The sequence below is a fragment of the Mus musculus genome, chromosome 2, assembly GCF_000001635.26.
Source record: "Mus musculus strain C57BL/6J chromosome 2, GRCm38.p6 C57BL/6J".
NCBI classification, from domain to species: domain Eukaryota; kingdom Metazoa; phylum Chordata; class Mammalia; order Rodentia; family Muridae; genus Mus; species Mus musculus.
Window position 1 is genome coordinate 13642793 of NC_000068.7, and position 15515 is coordinate 13658307.

General features: G+C 38.0%; 1 protein-coding gene across 2 annotated transcripts in view; it reads right to left on the reverse strand.

The window, feature by feature from the left end:
• Positions 1-8225: 8225 nt before the first annotated feature.
• St8sia6 (ST8 alpha-N-acetyl-neuraminide alpha-2,8-sialyltransferase 6) overlaps positions 8226-15515 on the reverse strand; it is a 143717-nt gene continuing 136427 nt past the window's right edge. The window contains exon 7 of one of the 2 annotated variants that reach the window (XM_006497477.2): positions 8226-14498. In XM_006497477.2, the coding sequence (XP_006497540.1) occupies positions 14030-14498 (469 nt within the window). In that variant the 3' untranslated portion in view covers positions 8226-14029. The remainder of the gene's footprint in view (positions 14499-15515) is intronic. The other variant, NM_145838.1, reaches the window with a different exon arrangement.

Consider the following 15515-nt stretch of genomic DNA (forward strand, 5'->3'; position numbering starts at 1 on the left):
TGCACAAACTGGGCATGGTGGGAAACATGCATAATATTATCCCTCAGGACATAGAGGCAGGATGACCAAGAGTTCACGATCATCCTTGACTACACAATGCATTCCAGACCAGCCTGAGACATATGTGACCTTCTCTTAAAAAGGGGGTGGGGATGGAGGATAGGAGTCTGGAGAGATGTCTCAAAAGAACCGTTGCTGCATTTCCCATCACATACAAGACTGCTCAAAACCATCTATCACTCCAGCTCCACAGGACTGGACATCCTCTTCTGGCCTCTGCAGGAACTATACACATGTGGCGTGCAGTTATAACTTACGGGCAAAACACCCATACACACAAAATAACAAAAATTTATAGGAAAGCTGAAAAGAAATGGAGTAAACCATGAATTAACTCCAAATAGTCACTTTCTATCTTAACCTCATCATGAAATCCTAGGCGTTGAAGTTACATCGAATATTTTGGCAACAAACAATACCACATAGCCAACATTAAGAAGAATTTAACAGTAAAAAAACCTGTGCTCTCTTATGGCAATCCTTGCTGTTCATTTCCTCCAGCCTGGACTAATTGGACTTCTCAGATTATTTAATGTTAAAGACAAACATATTTATTTAAAGTTGTAGTCAATTACTGTAGAATATTTTCATGGCAAAATAAATTATTTTTCTGACAGAAGTAATTAGCTGTATCTGAAATTCTTCCAAGAGCTACCTGCTTCTAAAGTGGACTGTTTTCCTTGTCTCTATCACAAGCAAAGTATTGCCCATGGGCTTCTTGGTTTGGGGAGTAGAGGAGAGAAATTTAGAGGCTAGATAGGCAAACTTGCACAAGTAGGTGTTGCTAAGAACTGGCTGCTTGTCAAGTACCATCTCCTTCTCCAGCAAGGAAAATAATCTAGCTTCATTAATCAAGTGGGTCTGATGTTTAGTTGAAACACTAGAAACTTCAAGAATATGATAGTTTGGGGGCTAGAGATATAGCTAAATGGTATGTACAGGGCTCTGGGTTTAATCCCAGCAACACAAATTAGTAAACAATAAAACATCTTTCAGTTTGGAAACTACAGGAATGCCAAATGACAATGACATCATGTCTTAGGATGATTCCCCATCCCCACCCCCCCAGTAAGTACATAGTGCAGATAGCGTAAATTTCTTCAGGCTAGGGAAATTAGCTGCCAGAACACACCTGGCAGCTCCTAACAGTTAAGAGGCCTAAAGATGCAAACAGGCCCAGCAATCTAAACCTTCTCACAGCTGCGAAGTTCTGTGAACTGGTGAAGAGCAGGCCACAGTGGGTACAGGAGCTGACTAGTGCCAGGCACACACCTCCAGCTCAACAGGAAGGAACTAAGACTTTTGAGATTTTTTATAAAGAGACCCAGGGAGTGTATACTGTTTAAATATTTACTCTATTAATATAACTAATGAAGGCATTTAATTTTTCAAAAGATAACTACAGTATGATTTTAGGAAATAAACCAAGGCTATGTGCAGAGCCAGTTATAACCTGAATATCAAATTGACAGAACTTTATTTGTATTTTTTTAATCCATCAATGTGCGTTAAAATAATGTGTTTTCATTAAATATTTTTATTGCATTTAAAAAAGAAGTTGGATTTTTTTAGTAGCTTCTCAAAAATCAAGAGTGACAGATCAAAAGAAAGACAGAAAGACAGAAAGAAAGGAAGGAAGGAAGGAAGGAAGGAAGGAAGGAAGGAAGGAAGGGAGAAAGAAAGAAAGAAAGAAAGAAAGAAAGAAAGAAAGAGAAACCCCACATAGCAGAGAAAGCCATTTCTTTGTTTTCCTAGATGCAGCCCAAATGCTAGTAATTATTTTCAACATGTGCAGTGAAACTTTTACTTTCCATCAGCATTATGTAAGAAACATTTTATCAATATAAAAAATAGGCATTGGGCTAGGGGAAGGACTGAAGGAGCTGAAGGGGACTGCAACCCCATAGGAAAAATAATATCAACCAACCGGATCCCTCCTCCCAGAGCTCCCAGGGACTAAACCAACAACCAAAGAGTACACATGGAAGGACCCATGGCTCAAGCCGTATATATAGCAGAGGATGGCCTAGTCGGGCATCAATGGGAGGAGAGGCCCTTGGTCCTGTGAAGGCTCTATATCCCAGTGTTGGGGAATTCCAGGGCAAGGAGGTGGGAGTGGGTGGGTGGGTAGAGGAGCACCCTCAGAGAGGCAAAGGGGAGAGGGAGAGTGGCATGGGATGTAGGGTTTGTGGAGGGGTAACAAGGAAGGGGGAATATCATTTGAGATGTAAAGGAATAAATGCTTAATAATAATAAAAAACAAGCTTGGAGAAGCTTGACTTGAGGACGCTGTAATTCAGTACTGTTTCTCACACTGATATTTTTCTTTTTTTTCTTTCTCTTTTCCTGTTCTGGTGCTTATGAAAGTTGTATAATTTCTCTAGCAGCGTTAACATCTAACCTCAATTTCACCTTGAATCATTTTGAGAATGGCAAAGGTTAAACAAATACTTTGTTGGATGGCAGGTGCTCTTGCCTTTAAAACACTGAAAACATTTAACGTATGATGGTAATCCATGGAGCATACTTTTTGGCACAAAGGAAAAGAAAAATAAGTGATATTAAAAAAAAATTCACCTTCCCCAAAGGAATCATGATTTAGAGAAGTGTGTAAAGCACTGAGCCAACTCTGGCACAGTCAAAGCCCCAAATCCACTCCCCCCCACCTCGTGTAGACAAACTACACTGAAAAACCTCCCCAATTGCCACAACAAGCCAATACTCCTGTTCTTATTCCATTTCTGTTGCTGTATTTACCTACACTACCAAGAAGCAACTCAGGCGAGATGGGTCCCTTTCAACTTGTGTTTCCAGGTTTCATTTCATCATTGTGTGGAAGCCAGAGAAGGATCTAGAATCAGTTCGTCATATCCCATCAATGGCCAAGAGCAGAGAGAAATAAATGTATAGATGGATACTGCTCATCCTGCTCTACTCTTACACAACCCAGGGCCCAAGCCCTTGGAATGGTACTGCCAACTTTCAGGCTGTGATGTGGAGACACATCAACTAAAGACATCAAGACCATCTTCCACAGACAAGCCAATGGTGCTGGGGTCCAGGTTCCAGTTTAAACTTTTAGTGGTAGATATTGACACAGTCAAAGCCCACCTAGCATCTGTTCTATTGCTTCTCCTTTTCCAGCATAAACCTGTTATCCGTGCACACCTGCCCTCCTTGGACACCTATGCACAGGAATACGACTGTCAAAGTCGTATATAAATTCCTTTTGTCAATGACACACACAAATGTCGGTGTTAAAGTTTATTGAGATCACCAAAAGACAGAGGATACGGTAATAGTTCAGTGATGCTTTACTAGATCTCTCTCTCTCTCTCCCTCTCCCTCTCCCTCTCCCTCCCCCTCCCCCTCTCCCTCCCTCCCTTCCTCTCCCTCTCTCCCTCCCTCCCTCTCCTCCTATCGCTTTCTCTCCCCCCCATCTCCAACACACACACAAATACACATATACACATGTAACTATGGGCTCATGAACAGTTTGAATCAATTAGAAATAAGGAAGGGTTTGCTGGAGTTTTTGAAGAATGTTGATTTTCTTTCCTTCTCTGAACTGGTCCAAAGGTGACCCTGTCCAGTTTTCACGTTCATGGACATTGGCATCAATGTATAATTTAACTCCTGAAGGGATGGCACTTCTCTGACAGCTCTAGACTTAGATTAAGATCAATACACAGAGCTAAGCTGGGCTGAGACACTCATGGGAAAATGAGGCCAGGACCAGAGGATTAGCTGTTCTGTTTTTGGACTTCTAGGTCAGTGGACAAAGAATGCCAAAGAGCTCAGCCCACATTAGTGGGGCTTTTGATATTTTCAGTGGAAAGGAGTTGAGTCTTTTATGGTTTCTCATCTGTGAAATCAGATAGCTACTTTGAAACCTTGAGAAAATTCACAGTAATACATGAAAAGCATTATATAGAAGAGCTTGGCACAGCACACATCTTTAGTGCATGATAACAAAGTTTGAAACTGGTTGTCTGTATCCTGCAAACTTGTGATTAGTTTCGTTTACAGCCAGCTTTGATTTTTGATTGTTTATATTTACATATCAGATGAAACCAGCAGTATTAACCACCAAAGAACACAGTAGTAGCTGAGCTAAAGATGTTATAGTGTTTTGACATATAAGACAAATAATATAATAAACAACAGATACATATTGTTCAGTGATACTTTACTAAGTATCACACACATATGATACATATATATCAATTCAGGAATATATATATATATATATATATATATATATATATATATATATGTATATATATATACACACACATATATATAAATAGTTATATTATACAAATGTGTTTATATTAAATATGTATTCTTTAATGTTTACATATATTATATATACACACACACACACACGCACACACACACACATATCACACACACACAGTGTGTTATCCTTAAATGATTTCTCAGGCTAGAAAATTAGAATTTGGAAACTTTGATAAAGAATTTGATGGTAAAAGTACAACTTCAATACAATGATGGTAAAAGTCTAAATTTTTTTTCAGTTCTGCATTATATTTTTTCTTTTTCTTTTTTCAAATTTTTCTGTTAGATATTTTCTTCATTTACATTTCAAATGCTATCCCCAAACCCCCCTATACCCTCCCCCTGCCCTGCTCCTTAACCCACCCACTCCTGCTTCCTGGCCCTGACATTCCTCTGTACTGGGGCATATAATCTTCGAAAGACCAAGGGTCTCTCCTCCCATTGATGGTGGACTAGGCCATCCTCTGGTACATAGGCAACTAGAGATACAAGCTCTTAGGGATACTGGTTAGTTCATATTGTTGTTCCTCCTATAGGGTTGCAGACCCCTTCAGCTCCTTGGGTACTTTCTCTAGCTCCTCCATTGGGGGCCCTGTGTTCCATCCAATAGATGATTGTGAGCAACCACTTCTGTATTTGCCAGGCACTGACATAGCCTCACAAAAGAGAGCTATATCAGAGTCCTGTCAGCAATACCCATGGAAGGAGTTACAGAGACAAAGTTTGGAGCTGAGACAGAAGGAAGAACCATCCAGAGACTGTCCCACCCAGGGATCCATCCCATAAACAATCCCCAAAACCAAACACTATTGCAGATGCCAAAAGTCTAAAATTTTAAACACTGTAGAAATATTTTTTCAAACAAGCGTTACCAATGGCAGCAGAACTACACAGGATCAAATGCTGCCTGAGCTCACAGCCTTTGGGCATACATTCTGTACTTGAATCTTGGCTCTGACATTTGAATATTATATGTTCTTAGGTAAATTTCTTAGCCTCAATTTTCTCATTTGTACAATGGAAATAATAAGGCCAGGTGTGGTGGCACATGCCACTGGGGAAGGTGAGGGAAGAGATCAGGAATTCAGGGCCAGAATGAGCTATGTAAAACCCTGCCTTAAAACCAAGAGAGTATAAGTATAGATGTACCTTTAAAAGCATCCTAAAGAGCATGTCAGAATGGCATAAGAAAAAGCCCAAAGACTTTAGTTTTAAATGAGGCAGTAAAGGCTGAGATTGGTGTCTTTGCCAAGCAGACCACGACAGGAGCCAGCTGTCCCACCTTTGAATATGAATCGCAAGGTCAGCAGCAAACTCCAGGGCTGCACACTCTTCCATGCTAACTGCTACTCTGGTCACAACAAGCAGAATACAGAGCAAGCTTAGCGTCCATCAGCAATGAATGGATAAAGAGAAAGTAATACATACACATAAAGGAATCTTAGGAAGCCATAAGCCAACACAAAGGAATGGAGTTTTGCAGAAAAAAAAAGTGTGAAGCTCGAAATCACGATTTTAAACAGATAAGCCTGGCTCAGAAAGGCAAATACCATGTTTTCTCTCATATGCAGAATTTATACTTAAATTTATAGAGAGGTGTATATATAAATGTGTTTACATATGTGTGTAAGTGTAGGTTGTGGACAGAGAAAGGGAATCAATGGTGATGAGGAGACTGTAAAGTTGAGGGTTGTAGAATGTATGTGACATGAAAACTTAGTGGTGGATCGAGGATGGCAGAGAACCAGCCAGCCGAGGGCATGGAGTAGGATAGTGAAGTGGGGAGTGAATGAGAGGGGAGAATAATGATACATATGTATGAAAATGCCATGATACATGTCTTGTATACTAACCTAAAATTAATAATAAATAAATACATAAGTAAACAAATATATTTTATATATACATATGTCCTAAATATGTATATACACATGTTTGCATACATATATATATGACAGATTAAGGAGAAAAAAAACAAGTAACAATGTATTGTGTTATCTAATACATGTGGAAACAAGATGTGTGCAATTAGATACACCTGAAGTGAATATACAAATGAAAAGGAAACTTTGAGAATATAATACAAAACCTAGGTACATATTTTCTCTAATAAAATACCTTTAAAATATAAAGAGACACAAGTAAAACTCAGAAGTTGGAACAGACACAGAAAATACCAGATAAACAGAATTTAGAGTAAAGGAATATTACTAGGGCAGAGACAATGACTTTGGGGTGATAACTGGGCTGTGGATGAAGAGGATCTGCATGTGTGCGGCTAACAGTGCTTCACATGCATGAATCGGGAACTAATAGCGCTAGGAGAATGAAGAGAGCCATGACACTAGCTGAAGAATTTACAGTCCTGTCCATATAATTCACTTGTTCAAGAAGACTGCGATAAAAAAGTCTTGAAATAGAAGTAAAAGAGAAATAGAAATGAAAATTTGAAATGGATTCGAATCATGCAATGTATAATCACTAGTCACTGATATTATTTTAAAAGATGTATAGTAACAGATCTGGGGGAAAGTTCAGAAATATTTGAAAACTAGAGATTTCTCCATCATCTGTGGTAGAGGGAAGACACTGAAAGTCAGAAGGTGTCCTGAAGCACATGAAAAGGACACCAGAACACACTAAACTTGTATGGACTGGGGTTGCAGCTCAGTGGAAGAGCATTTGTCTAACCCCAAGGTTAAGCTCCAGCACCAAAAAAAAAAAAATGGAGAACAGTATCTAGAGAAAAACATACATGTGATTCCCACGTTAAAAAGTCTATAAAAATAAATGAAAATGAAACAGAAAGAAAAAATAAATATCAAAGATCAATTCAGAGATCCAAAAGCTGGTTCTCTGAGACGGTGGATCAGGGAAAAGACTAGACAAAAATTGTAAATAGTAATGATGATGATAATAATAATAATAATAATAATAATAATAATAATAATAATAATAAAGAATGGGGGAATCACAGCAGACAATACAACATTACTGGAAAAGAAAGGTTATAAACAATTTGTGACATTCAGTTTCATCATTTACAATAAGAGGGCACATTCTTTGAAGAACACAAATTACAATCATGCTCTAGAAGGAAAAAAAAAACCCAAAAGCTGAAATATCCCGTTTATTCAAGATTCAAACTGCTTGATATTAAATATTTCCTCATGAAAAATTACACTTCAGCTGGTTTTGCTGGTAAATTTTATCAAACATACAAGGGTAAAATAGCAAACTTAGACCATCTTTTGTAATAGCAACACACACACACACACACACACACACACACACACACACACAGAGACAGAGAGAGAGAGAGAGAGAGAGAGAGAGAGAGAGAGAGAGAGAGAGCCCAGAGTATTTGTACTTTCTTATTCAAGATTTATGACATTCTACAATGGTAAAAATGAATATTGGCATAAAAACAGATATATCCATGGAGGTAGATAAAATTCACAAGTAAATAAGTCTGAATATCTTTTCAGCAAGTTTCTTACAAAATTTTAGATAGATATATGTAAAGTACTTTTGATAGGTTCAATATACTAACTTTGAACTTTACCTCACACTTTAAATATATACAAAACATAATTATTTAAAAATGGCTCACAGACCTAGATAGAAGCACTGAGTTGTAAATCTCCTACACAAAAACAGGAAATCTTAGTGATCCTGGATTTGGTAAAGTGTTTGTAATTTTCCACAGAAAGTATAAAAATTCAATAAACTAGAATTCAGTAAATTGTAAAACTTTCATTATTCACTAGTTGTGAAAGATGTTAGATACGCATTGACCACATGATCTAGCCATTTCCATAGATCTTGTTCCCAAGAAATAACAATGCACACTCACAACGATGTGTCCATGACTGTTGGTGATAACTTTATTAGTAGCATCCACAACTATAGATGACAAAGTTGTGTATAAACAGGTGAGTGTGTAAACAGACTTTGGTACACTTACATTATAGCCAGATAAAATTTAAAAATGATTATTGAGACAGAAACACAAATTGATCTTAATGTTTCATTTCGAGAAAAAGAGCAAGACAGCACATGGATATACATAAACATGATTTCATTTATATAAAATCCTAAAAAAATGTAAACAGTCTATATTGTAAAAATGTAAGCTAGTCTATAGAAAAAGCAGATCGGGAATTCTGAGGAAGTAGGGTAAAAACATCAAGCAGTTAGAAGGATTAAATGATTACAAATTAGTACGGGGAATATTTTGGGAGAAATTTGACACGTGTTGGCAGTGGCGATGGCTTCCTGATCATGCTCAGGTCAGAACTTTGCCAGTGTACACTTGGAACGCCCTTGGCGTACGTCAGTCATCGAGACTGAGTTTCGTTCTCTTCCCTCTTTGTGTTTACACACTGGGGAAATGGCTTGATAGTCAGACATGAGAGTTTGAATGCTACCTCTGCTCCTATAATGCAACCTTACGTAAATTACAGTTTTGTGTCTCAGATTCTAGTTCAATGTTAGTAAAATACTTTGTGGGAGATAAGAATGGATGCGTCCCTGGCTGCAGTAAAGCTACTGATGTATGTTTTATCACTAAGCCCATCCCATTTCCCTCTTCTAAGTGGATACTCTTCGTGAATTTGATGCGTGATTGTGATATGTGTGGAGGAATGTATATACTTTAAGGTGACAGAATGGCACTGTTTTAGCTTATTTCTCCTTTATGCTAAAATGTTAAGACTATTATTATTCTATCTCTCTATAGCAAGTTGCTCCTAATTGCTGTGTTAGTTTCTACATTATGTATCTGGCAAACTTAACTCATTAACTTCCCAAGGTGAAAAGATCCTTGTCTAATCGTCTGCCTTAATATTTGTCTCCTGGAAGTTCTCTCACTCAGAAATCCTGAAGTAAGACGACTGGGCCAAAGGAGAACTGTGAGACAAATTTCACTCAGCACTTCCAAAGTGTTGAATTCCTAATGCTGGGAATTAATCATATTACTATTACCAAGACAATGGATGTAGCATTTACTCCAATTTTCACTTCTCAGTTTACTAATAAATTTGAGCAATTCTTGTTATTAGCTACCCAGGCTTTTCCTTTGTAAACAACATCTGTATTGATATTTTCTCATTTAAAAAATTTTACATTTTGATGGGCAGTCCCTTGAAATGTCTGTCCTGAGCCTATGAGTATTGAGATGACATTTCCTGAGAAGAAATACTTCATTTTAATATGTCACACCTGCCATTTCTCAGCTTAGTTACTTAAAATAATTATCTTTGTTATGTGCAGAAGTACAACCTGTAACAATGTGTTTACCCCCCTTGGAATTTATGCTGTGACTTTGTAGTCCTTGAGTCTCTCTGGAGTCTGCTTCTCATCTGACATGGTGCTGTGCAGGCACGTATTTCTTCCCATGTAATGATCTTAGTTCCAACACTCTCTGTTAAAAAGTTTGACTATTTCCACCACACAAGCAGTGACATCTTTATCATATGCCACTGGAGTATTTTTATAAAGCCAAACATTACCCTAGAAGAGTAATGACACAGAGTAATAAAAGGTCAAGAGGTATTTTATCCGCCCTTCAGAACCACACATAAACAGGAAATACTGAACACACCTGGATTTGGGGGTTAAGTATAGAGAAGGACTCTTATTAGGTCTATGAGATATAACAGATTTTCACAATGTCTTCAATGTTTAATAGCAAAATAATGCTTTTATATAATACTACATAAATAAAATATTGAATATGTCACATCAAAACTATACTTCTGCAATAGTCATAAGATCATAGCATGTTATATGCATTTTTCTCAATTTTCCCAAAGTTTTCTGAATTTCCTGGAATGATTAAGAATATAAGACAAGATACAGCATTTATTAGCAAGATTTTTTTTTTGGAAGCAAGTAAAAATGTTCAAGCAGAAATGAGTCTGATTTATGGCCCAATTCAGTATTCCATGCAAAGAAAGTTCTCAGGGAACAACGGTCTTGGGTATCTGTTGAAAGTCCACACATTTACTAGGTTTAAATGTACATGTACAGTAAAATCTGTCTTGAAACTCATGCTCTGCCTTCTCTTTTGGCTGGGAGTTTAAAAAACAAGCAGCTCTACTTTTGTCTACAGAGTCCTCCTCTTTTGCATGGAGCACTGTGGATGATGAACTTGGATATGTATTTTCCTTCAGATTTGGAAAGAAACTATTTCTGAGTTTTATTGTTCTGTTACATTGTCCAGTGATGTCAAACAAACAAACAAAAAATACAGAAAATAAAATCAGGCAAGCTGGTATCTCTCTTAGAGCCTAGAAGCATGTGGCATCCTAAAACTCCTAACTGAAAGTCTACCACTACCTAGCACCAGTATTCAGACTACCTCTCTTTAATGGCTATCAATGAACTGGAATTTAATAGCATAATATAAGATTCATCCCTTCTACCAGCAGTTACACAATGCTCGCCACACAGAGAGTCTTCGACACTGCTTTCAGATTCCATGTGGTTAATCTACAAGTCTACAAGGAGTTGATGGTTACTTTTGTGCTTGGATCTTGATGGAAGGTTGAGATATTATTATCCACCATTACGAAACAAAAAGAACTGAGCTTCGCTTTACAATTTATGTAGCTAAATATACTGACATACTGAATTATCCTAATTCATATGCTAGCACATTTTAGAACATGTTTAGTCATGTTGGGTTTTGGTTTTGGTGGCGGGGGTAGGTAAGGGCATTATGGCAAATCTCTGGGGGACAAAGAGAAAGCCATGCTTGCTCAGGTAGGAAGCATCTTGATGTGAATAAGCCACCCACTTCTGTTAGATGTGGATTCCTCTAAAGAGAGCTTGAGTAACAGCCAGAAGTCTCAAATTATGTTAAATCACAACTACAGACCCATCTGGGAAGGAAAATCAAAGGAGGAACATGTTGGAGACATGCAGATGGTATACAACGCATCCAGTTCACAGCACCAAGCAACAGTTTTTACAAACAGCATGTCAGCTTTGGGAACTGTGAACCATCAGTCACAGTACTTTTTGTGCCATGGCAGTGATTTGCTGGAAGTGTCACACTATAATCAAAGGACCAAATCATCAGCATCATCATCAGCATCAGCATCACCACCACCACCATCATCACCATCATCTCCAAATTCCACTTTTAGCTCTATAGACTAGGCAACATGAGATCTGACCACAGCACACAGGAAATCTCAGGGCGTCTTCTGACTACTGTCTATGTTAATCCAGGTAGAGTTGTAAAATTTCAGATGTGCTCAGGTTTGGCAGCACAAGCATGAAACAAGAAATAAATTGATGATATGCATATGTGGGGAAGTCTGTGCTTTTCTAGAAATTTCAAGAATTCCTTTTTCTACTGATTTATGTTGAAACAGGGATGTCATCGTGACATTAACCTCACATTATTTTGAGAATTTCTGAAACCCATGTATGTGACACTGGAGTTGTCTGTCTGTCTGTCTTGATATTCTAGAGAAAAAAGTCTCTGGAGTTAAAATAGCATCTTATATAGGAAAACACTAAGTAAGCTCGAAACTTCCTGACAAGATATAATATTTCCTAGAATAATTTGTAACATCTCCACATAGACTATTTAATAATTTATGTCACTGTAGTCTCCTACCTTCATTTTTCAGTCATATTTTGCCAACACCATCAAAAAGACTTTGTTTCTACTTAGCACAAAATACTTTGAGAAACATTTTTGTTAACTACAAAAATAATAGTATTCTGGTGTACTTTTAAAAAGTTTTTTTTCTTTTTTTTTTCTTTTTTGCTAATAGCATGATTGAAACGTGACCAATGTTGCTAGGAGATAATTTAAAGCTAATTAGGTTCATTAGCAGCAGCATAAAAGAGCCTCTATTCATCAGAAGAAAATAATAAATTTTATTTTATTTAACAAAAAAGCCTTTTACCCTTTGCAAAATATTTATATATGAACTTCTGATAAATTTCTGAAGCTAATACGTTTGATTTGCTATAAAAGAATGAAAGAGATGTAAACTTGAAACAACATTACAAATGTTAAATACAAGGTGACACTGTATCAGAATGAAGAATTCACAGGGTGCTGTCTCTTCAAAAAAGCACTTGATAAACAACAAGCTGGCTCAAGTAAGAATTAAAGAGTAAAATTTATAGTTTTCTTGGCATGTAGGCCTCATCTCCTATGCTCTTACTTTTTGGGAAAATCGATGGATGAACAGAATATACAGACATAAGCATTTAATGTCAAGTAACTTAATAAATAAATGTGCTTACATTAAAAGGTGTCGGTGGGACATTAGTAAGAGGTATAAAATGTTCATATTTAACATCTACTCAAATTTTACTCAAAACTGATGCTTAGCTTATGAGTGTAATTTCTCATGAAAGCATTCATCTCCCCCTGAAGTGATGAGTTAGGTGTGTCCATCCTTGTGATGTGATTGGCTCTGAATTACTCACCCTTCACGAGTGTGGACAAAAGCCGCCACACTCATGCACTGTACTCTCTCCCTACGCAGAGGTTTTAGCGTAGCCTCACAACCTCCTTCCAGCATGCTCATTTGGGTAATCAGAACCAAGCGAACAGCTTTCTCCTGCTGTTCCCTTTCTTTTACTCAGAATCCACTTAATGTGCCTAAGAATTGGTTCATTTACTAGTTTTAATTGTGAAATTAACTCTTCCCTGAAATAGGTACACTGAAGTTTATTCTACTGGGATCAGATTTAACCACCCCTGTCTATGATCCTTTCAGCACTGTGTTCATAACTGGCATGATGATGCTTGTGGTATCTTATCAATTAATGGCACACACCTGCTTTTCTGCCAGTGACAATATCTTCATATTCTCCAATGGAGGATGGTCCTCGGGTCTGATATCAAGTAGATGTTCACTATTTTAAATAAAATCAGATGAGTAACTTTATGGATAAAACATGTGAGAAGCAATGGATGTTTGAACTACTTTATGTCATTGAGTTGATCCTGTCAGTGGGAGAGAGAATTGCAGAATCCCAAAGCAGGAAGCTCGAATACAAACTGATAAAGGTAAGGAAAATATAGACAAAAGAAGTGAAGAAACGCCCCAAATCCAACCAAAACCCCAACCCAGCTTAATGTCACAAGCGAACTGAATCAGAAGCAGGCACATTGCTAAGTAAAAAAGACTTTTCTTCCTGAATCATCAAGGGTATTTTGTTTCTGTACTCTACTAGGAGGGAGAATGGGAAGGATTTATTTATAAAGGAAGAGCTGTGTGTAAAAACTCGGCGCATGATTCAGACATTCTCTTCAGAAAGGGTCTTTGGCACAATTGCACAGTTTCATTACCACTCTGATAAAGGTGGGAATGGCTATCATGGATAGGAACAAGGAAGCATTCTGAGAGACCCTGGCTCAAATCAAATTCTATGATGATTTGAAAAATTATCTCATTTTACTTATCCAAGTCTGATGTTTTGGTCTCTATTCTCAGAGAAAGAACGTTGAAGGTGAGAATGAGTGACTCGTGGAGGCTGCAAAGTGAGTGGGGGCGGGTGGCTTTGGTCTAGACAAGTGGGAGAGCGCCTTTGTAATTCATGCTTTCTCTGTGCCTTCTTCTATTGGCTTTTTGGAGATGCTGTGACACATCCACTCCACCTCCTGAAATTATTCTCCTTCTAAGAAACGTTAAGCCGTTTCACATTTGCTGAATTGCAGTTTGAGGATTCCTCTCATATGGAGCTGGAGCATTTGGCTGTATTCTTTAGGCATCTGGTGGAAACCATGCTTAGGTAACATGTTATCATAGTAGTGGTGACTGAGTGGGGTGTCTTCGATAGTCTTAGAGAAAGGCCAGAATCCGTAGAGCTTCACGTTTTCACACAGTTCCACAGCGACACTTGCAATCATCAAGCCTGTGGACAAGCGGTATGCAGTCACCCCTTTAGTTCTCCAGAAAAGAGCGAGGTGTCTCAGGTACCTGGGATGGAAGAAGAGAACCTTTTGCCTCATTTTTGACTCTTTGAGTGTTTGGTAGACTTTAAAAGAGATGCCTGTGTTGGCCCGATAGGAAAATGCTGGCAGGAGGAGGAATGCATCTCCATAGGTGGAGATGTCCTCCAAAAACTGTGCTTTCTTCTCCTTCAAATTCTGGTACCTGCCGAATTAAAAGGAAAGGCCGGTCACAGTACAGAAGTAATAATAATAATAATAATAATAATAATAATAATAATAAATAATACTATAATAAAGGCCACTCACAGTACAGAAATAACAAAAATAATAGTAATAATAGTAATGATAATGATGATAATAATAATAGTAATAATTTTGGTTATATGGTATTGAATATACATCTAGTCAAATTGCAACTGCTTATATCCATTATATTAAAAAGTCAAACCACTGAGTTAAAAACATTGATCAAGTATCAAGTAAGTATCAAAGGCCTGCCTTCATTCTTCTTTCTTGAGCCACAAAGACTTATTGCTAGACAGACATTTCTTCTATTATTTCATATTACCACACAGCAATGTTACCTAATACCGTTAAACTTACACCTAACCAAATACCATAGCCTATATGTATCTATTATTTAAAAGTTATAGTTTATACATTTTATACATATTTACTCAACAAATAGAAGTTTTGTTTAAAAAGCCTATGCATGCCTGAAATAATGTGTGTGTGTGTGTGTGTGTGTGTGTGTGTGTGTGTGTGTGTATGTGTGTACTGGCTTTAGGCTATCATTTTCTTATCCTTCACACACCTTAGGAAGAACTCTTTTATGTAACATTTCACAGTTAGCTTGTGGAGACAGCTACGCTGTTTTTTTCACTCTGAGATTCTAGAACAATTTAAGGAGTCTATTAAATTACAAATGGATCTTGGTCCGGGACCCGCCGAACTTAGGAAATTAGTCTGAACAGGTGAGAGGGTGCGCCAGAGAACCTGACAGCTTCTGGAACAGGCAGAAGCACAGAGGCGCTGAGGCAGCACCCTGTGTGGGCCGGGGACAGCCGGCCACCTTCCGGACCGGAGGACAGGTGCCCGCCCGGCTGGGGAGGCGACCTAAGCCACAGCAGCAGCGGTCGCCATCTTGGTCCGGGACCTGCCGAACTTAGGAAATTAGTCTGAACAGGTGAGAGGGTGCGCCAGAGAACCTGACAGCCTC